The sequence below is a fragment of the Bidens hawaiensis genome, unplaced genomic scaffold (assembly GCF_021521415.1).
Source record: "Bidens hawaiensis isolate Kalapana, Puna unplaced genomic scaffold, B.hawaiensis_p1.1 tig00062154_1, whole genome shotgun sequence".
NCBI classification, from domain to species: Eukaryota; Viridiplantae; Streptophyta; class Magnoliopsida; order Asterales; family Asteraceae; genus Bidens; species Bidens hawaiensis.
In genome coordinates, this window is record NW_027501145.1 from 44,915 (window position 1) to 53,426 (window position 8,512).

Below are 8,512 nucleotides of genomic sequence, written 5' to 3' on the forward strand. Positions count from 1 at the left end.
GCCGAAACAAGTTCACGGTTCATCCTCTGGTGCTGGAACGAGCGGTGTAGGTAATTTGGATAAACAATTGGTCGTTTATCATGACTCGACTAATGCACAACCAATCGAGTCGATAAAGGCTAGTATTGTGCTATTTATGGACAATGCGGGGGTGGTAAGGAGTATGGTGAACGCGGATGAGATTGAGGAAGGACAGTTTGTTGATAGGTCCCTGACACGTGAGCAGATTTCGATACTGCTGGGTTTGAATGATGAAGAGCTTGATGCTTTGGAAGCTGATGGTGATGTGGAGTTGTTGAATGATGAGGAAGTCTTACAAGATAAGACGATTCCTATGAATACGTCGTTTATTTATGAAGATGAAGAGATCGAGGTCGAGGATGTGACAGCAGAGGAATACCCCGATCTTTATCAACGATCCAATGTTGATGAGGTTATTCCTACTTTCAATGAAGAAAACGTCAAAGCTGCTGAAGACCATTTGGAAAAGGTATAAAGGGTAAAGGCAAGACGTTTGAGTGGAATCCTGATCCGTCAGTTGCAGATATTCAGAGTTGGTTCGCATGCCGAAGCAAGAAAGTACGTAAGACTATTGAGGCGTACAGGTATGTGGATGAAGAACAGAAGCAGGATGCTATCGCACACGCTAAAGCTAATAAGAACACAACCTTTAAAACCGTAACGACTGTGAAAGGTGATATCGTCCTGGCTTTATGATTCTGAATTAAAAGTATGTATCATAAAATGGGAGAACAGTGTTCAGTACTATCAAAACATCACTTACATTCTTTCATTACCGCGTTGGGACGTTCGTACCCTCGCGAATCGACCATTAATCAACTGCGGTGGAAATCGTAATGCAGAATGATTTCATCAACATCTGCTATTCGAGGTAAACCGCGGGTTTAAGTTCTTTAAGCCGCAAATTCTGATCCGTAAAAGTATTGATGTGCGAAAAAATATATATATAAATATTAATAACTAATTCTCGCAATTCAACACTAAGTCTTAAACTTATAATACCAAACAATCCTAACTAAACTTCACACAAACGGCAAGTGTACCGATCGCGTAGCAACACAGTCTAATGAAGGTCCGGATGTCGAAAACAAAGACACGTAAGAACGGCTTAGATAATTAACCCTAATCTAAGTCCTGCCTAAATAATATATTTATTTATCTTAATTATTTAAACTAACTAAACCTAACTTAGCTAACTGTGAAACTTAACGGAACTAACGATAATAAGAAAACGAATCACCTAGGTAGGATGACTTAACGGTCGTAAAATGACATGGGTGCTAACATGTGGTTGAAACCAGAGTTCTAAAGATGAGCTAACATAGGTGAGGTCGAGGAAATCGGGTCCCTACGGTCAGTTTTACCAGAAAACCCTAACAACGTCTATATAGCTTTTAATTCATGGTTGTTATTCTACGTAACCTAATAACTCATCACTTGGTCCATGTCTAAGTTACAGATCTCACTAAGGCTCGAGCTAATTACAAACCTACGAGAAGAGGGGTAATTCAATACTAAAGACAAAATAACTCAACTTACAAACTTAACCTAGCCGACAATGGGAAAACCGCGCATGGTCTCGCAACGACTAACTAGATCAACTAACTAGAAAGATAAGCCAACACCTAAGGTTTTGGTCCAACTCAAAGGTGGTGAACCTACTGACTTTAATGATCCAAGAAACACAAACCCTAATGGTATGCCTACCACAATCAATCAACACACAAAGTATTAACCGAAACATTCAATTAACACCTACACGAAACTAATTCATGCAATAATCAACTACACGGGGTGCATGAAACCTGAGATACATCTATGGCAGCGGGTATACACGGAATAATATCATAAAATATGAACTTTACAATAGAAAAACAATCAACCACTTGTTAGGCACCCTAAACTAGTTAATTTTAACCGTTAAACATCAAACCTAGGTGATTCAAACAAGTTTAGCCAATCATTATGAACGAACAGTAGATAATAATCATAATTAAGCTCAAGGTATCCATTACGAACTGATTGGAACTTGCTTCAAAGTCTAAAACTCAAAAACGAACTCACAAACGTTAAAACAAGCAAAACCGACAACCGGTTGATGAAACTCCGATCCGGAAGCTCCTCCTTCTTGTTATTTCGACTTTAGCAGATCTTGGAAGGGTGGAACGATGATTATTTTCGTTCATAGGGTTTAGGGTTTTTAAATATATCATTAAACACCCCTTCCTAATATAAAACAGGTTAAAACAAGCCCACAAGGCCCACAAGGCCCACTAGAAGACAAAATAGACGTTTCTCAACATTCTTGGCAGCCTTGGGACATGTTGGAATCCACCACATGCTGCTTGAATGGTATGACCTGGTCGCGTAGCGCGGCCATGCCATTTTCTGACGTTTTTCGACTTCCGGCTCGTTTATCTTCGTACGCGCATACCGACTTCATTAGATTCCCGTTTAAGCTGATTTCTTCTTCAATTAGACTCGGTTTTTCGCTCTCTTGAACCTTGGAATATAAAATAATCACAAACATGTAATTTCATGCAAGAATAATAAATAATTGTTAACGGTTTACGCACAAAACAACACAAAAACGGGATAAAACGCTATGTGATTTGCCACACATCACGTATTGATGAGATAGATCCACGTACGGGATGGAGGAAGCTCGTGCTTAAGGTAAAACCACCGAAAACAATGAAGTATGTAGCGGTGAAGACTTTCCCGCAAGGTCTTCACCTAACGTTTAACCGTTGGTACTACGACAATCGTACCGTTGAGGCCGTCATTGTCCTTGGGAAAGGTTAAAAGACTAATTTTATTCGAGTTATCGATCCAATGTGGCTCGTTAACTTATCAGCTACTGATAATGACGTGCTGTTCGAGAACGAGATTTTGATTGAGCGCCGTGAAGACTATGACCGAGCAATGAAGTTCCAACGTGTTGTACGCGTATGCCACGAGTACGGAATTCATAGTTGTCGATATTGGCAGACAAAGCGTTTCAAGTAATTTAAAGACAAAGAGCTCAAGACGAGGGGGTGTTTGTTAGTGCACAGTTTTGTCGTCTCAAGTCTTTGTATTTATCGTTTGTAATTTATTAATATTTTACTATTAATGGCATTTAAGTAATTTGTGTTAGTTTGTTAATGTAATTGTTAATCCGTTAAGGATGTTTCACGAATTAACTAGTTCGTTATGAATGTTCCCATACGTCATGGAATGTTAACGAATGGGGCATAACGAATATCTGATTCATTATGTTTTCCTTCAGTGTCATGTAAGTTAACGAACTGGATCGAATTCGTTACGTGATGTGTAACGAATTGATATCCATCATCTATATATAGGGTGTTTATACCCTGTTAATTTAAGTTTTGAGAATTAAAGTATCGAACCTCTGCCAAACTCTCTCTCTCTCTCAATTCTTCAATTAATCTATTATTAATACACATACTATAAACCTTAATATACATATATATGACTAATTAAGTAGCATATCATGAACTAGATCCGTTAAAGTATTAGATCTAATTCCGGTAATTGATATCGTTTAGATCTGAAGTGTTTTACATTTTGAACTATAGAATCCCTTTTAAACTTTGCACCTATAGTAAGCAAACTTGATTATTATGACCACACAATGGTTTATCCTTACAATATCATTTATTTATAAACGATAAACCTAGGTTATATTAATGTAAAAAAATAGCTTTAAAAGCTTTCTTGGAACTATCTTAAGAAAGACATACCTTGCGATATCGCTTCTACATATAACATTTCTTCAAATAGATACAAATCCTGGTATGGAAGTTCCGTTTATCTTCTTGAGTTGGTAAGCCCCTTTCTCGGTTGCCTTTTCTATCGTGCAAAGATCTTCCTAACGCACAAGAAGAATAAGAGTGGATACGAGTCAAAGAATCACATCATTACATCGAAACCCAAAGAGATATCACCCAAAATTATTTGAAAATGGTTGATATAAGGCACACCAAGTAACTTCAAAGTAGTAATGTGAATGCGAACCAAGGCTGGGTGTACCTACGCATCTGTCAAGAAAAGCTTAACATCAACACAGGCATGATAATGCATTGTGTGGGAAAAATTAATCAACAAGGCAGTCAAATGTAATTAAATAAACAACGCCTTGCCCTCCAACACCTAAGAGGAACAACAAGTGATACGAAACAAAGAATCGCATTGTTAAATTCGCACATGTAGAAGTAACATCCTTAAGTGAAGAACCAGCCGGCAAGTAACTACTCACATCACATCATTCGATCTATAAAAGACACCAAACCAAGGTATAAAGGAAACCAAACCAAACTATATAAGCCACTTGATTGAGTTCCAAAAGCTATTTGATCGACCATATAATAATATACGAAACCACATAATCACAGTTAATTACTTTACAAAGGGCTAGTAGGGGTAACAATCAAATAACATAACAATTCCAACAACATCGCATCGACGTGACCAGGCCAACAGCATTGCATCGGCATGACCAAGCCAATATCATCGCATCGACATAACATAGCGATAGGAAGACAGTTGGAGGATCTTCAGGATGGTGATAGGAAGTGGTCCCTATAAAGGACCACTATTAGTTACATCATTGTAGATGTGATGTTAGCTTATATATATGTATATAGGCCATAGTAAAACCTCGTTCGTAATGAAAATAAAATATGCTTAATTGTGTGTGATTTTTTGACTTACTCTCATCATATTCTCTATCGCATTCGTATCATAATAAAGTAGGTATTACCTGAATCATACTATATGGCGGTGTTTGCTTTAACAATTAAAAAAGTTATGGTTACATTAATTTTATCATCAAGGTTCGAATAATACGGATAGGATATAACAGGAAATTGTATTTTCCAAAGAAATTATCATTGAATTGTTTAATCCTTTAAATGCTAGCGTTACCAACACATACTAACACACCTTAATTTATGTAAGGTTACAGTAGACGATGATCATCGAACTTAGAAGCACCTAATCATAAGAACTTGAACCATGATAACGCTAGAAGCCCATAATCAAGTTCCCTAATACTAGGGAACAATCTAACATAAACAATGATTTTACATTAAATCATATGTCTAAGGAAGCACAATCATGAAACCGATTAAAACCTTGGTTTATGAATTACCATTTTAGTCATTTGCCCCAAAATTCCAAAAATAGTCAACATAGGAATAAAATAGTCAACCATATGGGCTTTTCTAAACCGTTATCACTAAAAGTCAACATAAACCAAGATTCTGTTAGGTGGGTCTAACGGTTGATTCAATAGCCAAGAAAATAGAAGGAAATCTAGAAGGAATAAAGGAAGAATACTTGAGGCAAATTTTCTGTTAATTCTTAAATCAAACGATTACAATTTGAAAGGAAACAAAAAGAAAAAGTCAAAGCTATTCCTAACAATTTGGAAAATAAGCATTACTGGAGATGAGGGCATTCCCATGATCTCCTTTATTTATGCAAAAATCAAATACTAAATCAAAGATAAGTTGCAACTAATTCCATTCATGCATGCACATGCTTTATTCCCAGTTGGCTTTTGAATGGCTCCGACCCGTCTTACTACTCCGACCGTAACAGATTCTAATCATTTTCAACGAATATACGAAGTCACTGATGGACAAAAAAAACTAATTACCAATATAAAAACCAACAAAACATCACCATGATCGTCGTTCAAAACAAAATCTAAACCTAAATGACCCAATAAGACATAAATCATCATACAAAGTGTCAAAATTACTCAACTATCATCTAAAACTAAGTGATATTTGAAAATCAGTCGATAATAGCCGGTAAAAATGTAAAAAAAAAAATAAGTGAATAAATTTATATTGAAAATAAGGAAAACAAACCTAAAATAATATATGAAACGCGTATTATTTCACCCCCAATACTCCATCATCCATTTGTAGTGGTGAGATAAACAAGGTGGTGTTTCATATGATATAGGTTTGATTCATGCCCTCAGCATTTAGTTTTTGCAGCATAAAGACATTGGCCTTAGGTGAGAGTTTTCCTCATATTGAAAGGCGAGTGTATCCCGATGTTATGGATTTAGCTAGTAGCCCATTTGAAGAATACGTTGGCCGTTAAAAAAAAGATAAGCGAGAAGGTGCTGAATTCTCTCTCGTGCAACTAGAATAACAACTTCACCACAATTATTAGAACAAAAGATTTGTAGAATACTCAGCTGAATGAGTTTGTCCCTATTTATTTTTTAATATTTGGTGAATTGGTTGTGAGTAGAGAAGAGAGAAAACTGTAATAATAAAGGTGTAAAGTAATATTAATTAATTGAACATGAAAGAGAAATGCAGTGTTTTGTAGTGTAATTATAAAGATGGAGATGGAGATCCGGATGAAAATGCTCTAATATAACTGAATTACGTTTATTAATAATGAGTTATAATTAACCAAAAATAGTAGTTTATTTTAGTTTTATATGTAATTTTGTTATGTTTACTATTATTTGTTTTTTTTATTAATCATTAAAATTAAGCCAAAATTTTATGGGTGAATATAAATCTTAAGACTGTCTGTGAGCATTAAATGCTTTTTATACAAGTTTTTTACAAGCAAAATATGTAGAAAAAAAATAACGTTTTCTCTGTCACATCATAAACACAAATACAAATAATAATGATGTTGATATCAATCATGATTACAATTTACTAATAATTTCAATATTAAAAAATTTAGAATATAAAAGCAAATAATATATTGTGGAAACTTATCCTTTGTTTGAAAATGAATCAAAACAAAATAAAACAAAATGACAAATCCTTAGAAGCCTATTTACACAATTTGAACAAAATAAAGAAAAAAAGAAAAATACGAGTATGAATTAGCTTTGAATTTGCTGCTGCAAGTCTATGAAAATTGTTCATAACTTGTTGTAATTCTCTGAAAATTCTTGTTGTAGGCATCCACGCTTTGCTGCCCATGATACAGTTCATGATTAGCCCCGACACCAACTTCGGGTTTGCTTTCAATCGATGATTTCCCCATTAAAAACGGAAGATACTGTTCGTTCCATTTCATGTAATCTTGTTCTCCATCCACACCATGAATTTGGTTTTGAATTTTTATTCCGTCAGTACTCAATCCCCATGGATGATACCCATTGTTCGTCTGAAAGAAACCATTGTTGCTACCATTATTATTATTATTATTACTACTACCACTACTCCAAGGGTTGGAGATGGAAGTGTTGGAATCAGTATTAAAGAAAAGATCAGCAGGCGGTTCGGTCGGTGCTTGTTGTGGTTGCGTGTAGCCGAAAGGAAGGAATCCGGAGAGTTGGTGGTGGGAATCTGGTTGTTTGATTGCAGTCTCGTGGCTTGATACGAATCTGTTGAGGAAGAATTCATGTGTGGCTGGTGGAGAGTTGTCGATAGTAGGGTACGATGTAGCCGCACCATTTGGTTGAAGTTTCTTGTCCAGAATATACGAGTCTTGTGAGCTCTTCTTGTTACTCCCAGATGGAGCGATATGGTCATCGTTGACCTCTGAAAGCGGTTTATGAGTGTTTGGATCAATCCCTCTTTGCCTTAGCTTCTTCTTGATCGATGAGTTCCATAAGTTCTTGATCTCGTTATCTGTTCTTCCTGGCAGTTGAGCCGCAATTTGAGACCACCTGCGTATCAAAACAGCCAAACAGTGAGTGTACCAACACACAAAGAAACTAATCAACCTATGATTAAAAAAGTGTTATGCTATAGCTACACCACGCTATCTGATTTCACATTGTCAAACGACCGTCCACAAAGGACGACTGTTATGACCATAGACGTTCGGTCAAAATTCAATTTTGTTTTGTCATAACTACCGTCAGACTTTTTCCTGGACAGTAGTCGTTTGAAACCGTGTGAGATTATATATAGGTGACAGCAGAATTAGTTACTTGTTTCCAAGAACTGCATGTAGCTCAATGATTAGTTTCTCTTCTTGTTGAGAGAATGTGCCTCGTTTCAAATCAGGCCTCAAGTAGTTGATCCATCTGAGCCTACAACTTTTGCCGCATCTTTCAAGGCCTGCAAGTTTAGGGACAGAGCTCCAGCAGCCGTGGCCGAATTTGGTGATGTGTCTGATGAGTTTTTCATCTTCTTCAGGGGACCAGAGGCCTTTTCTTAGCTTTTGTTTATAACAACAAGAATGCCTTCCCATGTGGATGGATATATGATACAGATTCCACAAAGATTGGTAAAGAGTTTAGTATTTTAGATTACTTTAGTGTGACCAAAAAGGTGGGTTTGATTGTGTTGATAGCTAGTTCACACACACACACACACACAGACAGAGAGAGAGAGAGAGAGAGAGAGAGAGAGAGAGAGATAGAGAGAGAGAGAGAATAAGGTTGTGAAAATGGAGGGTCAGACTGGAGGCTGAAGTTTCAAATTAATAGACGGGAGCCCTCATGAAACTCATTTAACATTTTTTATATGCATACATGTGGATT

The 8,512-nt window shown here is 36.4% G+C and overlaps 1 protein-coding gene across 1 annotated transcript; it reads right to left on the reverse strand.

Moving 5' to 3' along the window:
- Nucleotides 1-6,782: 6,782 nt before the first annotated feature.
- On the reverse strand, nt 6,783-8,312 carry LOC143603565 (transcription factor MYB61-like). The gene is made up of 2 exons (XM_077080337.1): nt 7,958-8,312; nt 6,783-7,690 (listed from the first exon to the last, which is right to left on the reverse strand). Exons 1-2 carry the CDS (start codon nt 8,218-8,220, stop codon nt 6,925-6,927), a joined length of 1,029 nt encoding a protein of 342 aa, XP_076936452.1. The 5' UTR covers nt 8,221-8,312; the 3' UTR covers nt 6,783-6,924.
- Between the last annotated feature and the right edge of the window lie 200 nt (nt 8,313-8,512).

Bases quoted from the DNA above. Each gene is read 5' to 3' on its own strand.
- LOC143603565 (XM_077080337.1), bottom strand. From the start codon at position 8,220: ATGGGAAGGCATTCTTGTTGTTATAAACAAAAGCTAAGAAAAGGCCTC. The intron at 7,691-7,957 runs GTAACTAATTCT...TTTGATACGCAG, and splicing joins CATGCAGTTCTTGGAAACAA to GTGGTCTCAAATTGCGGCTC.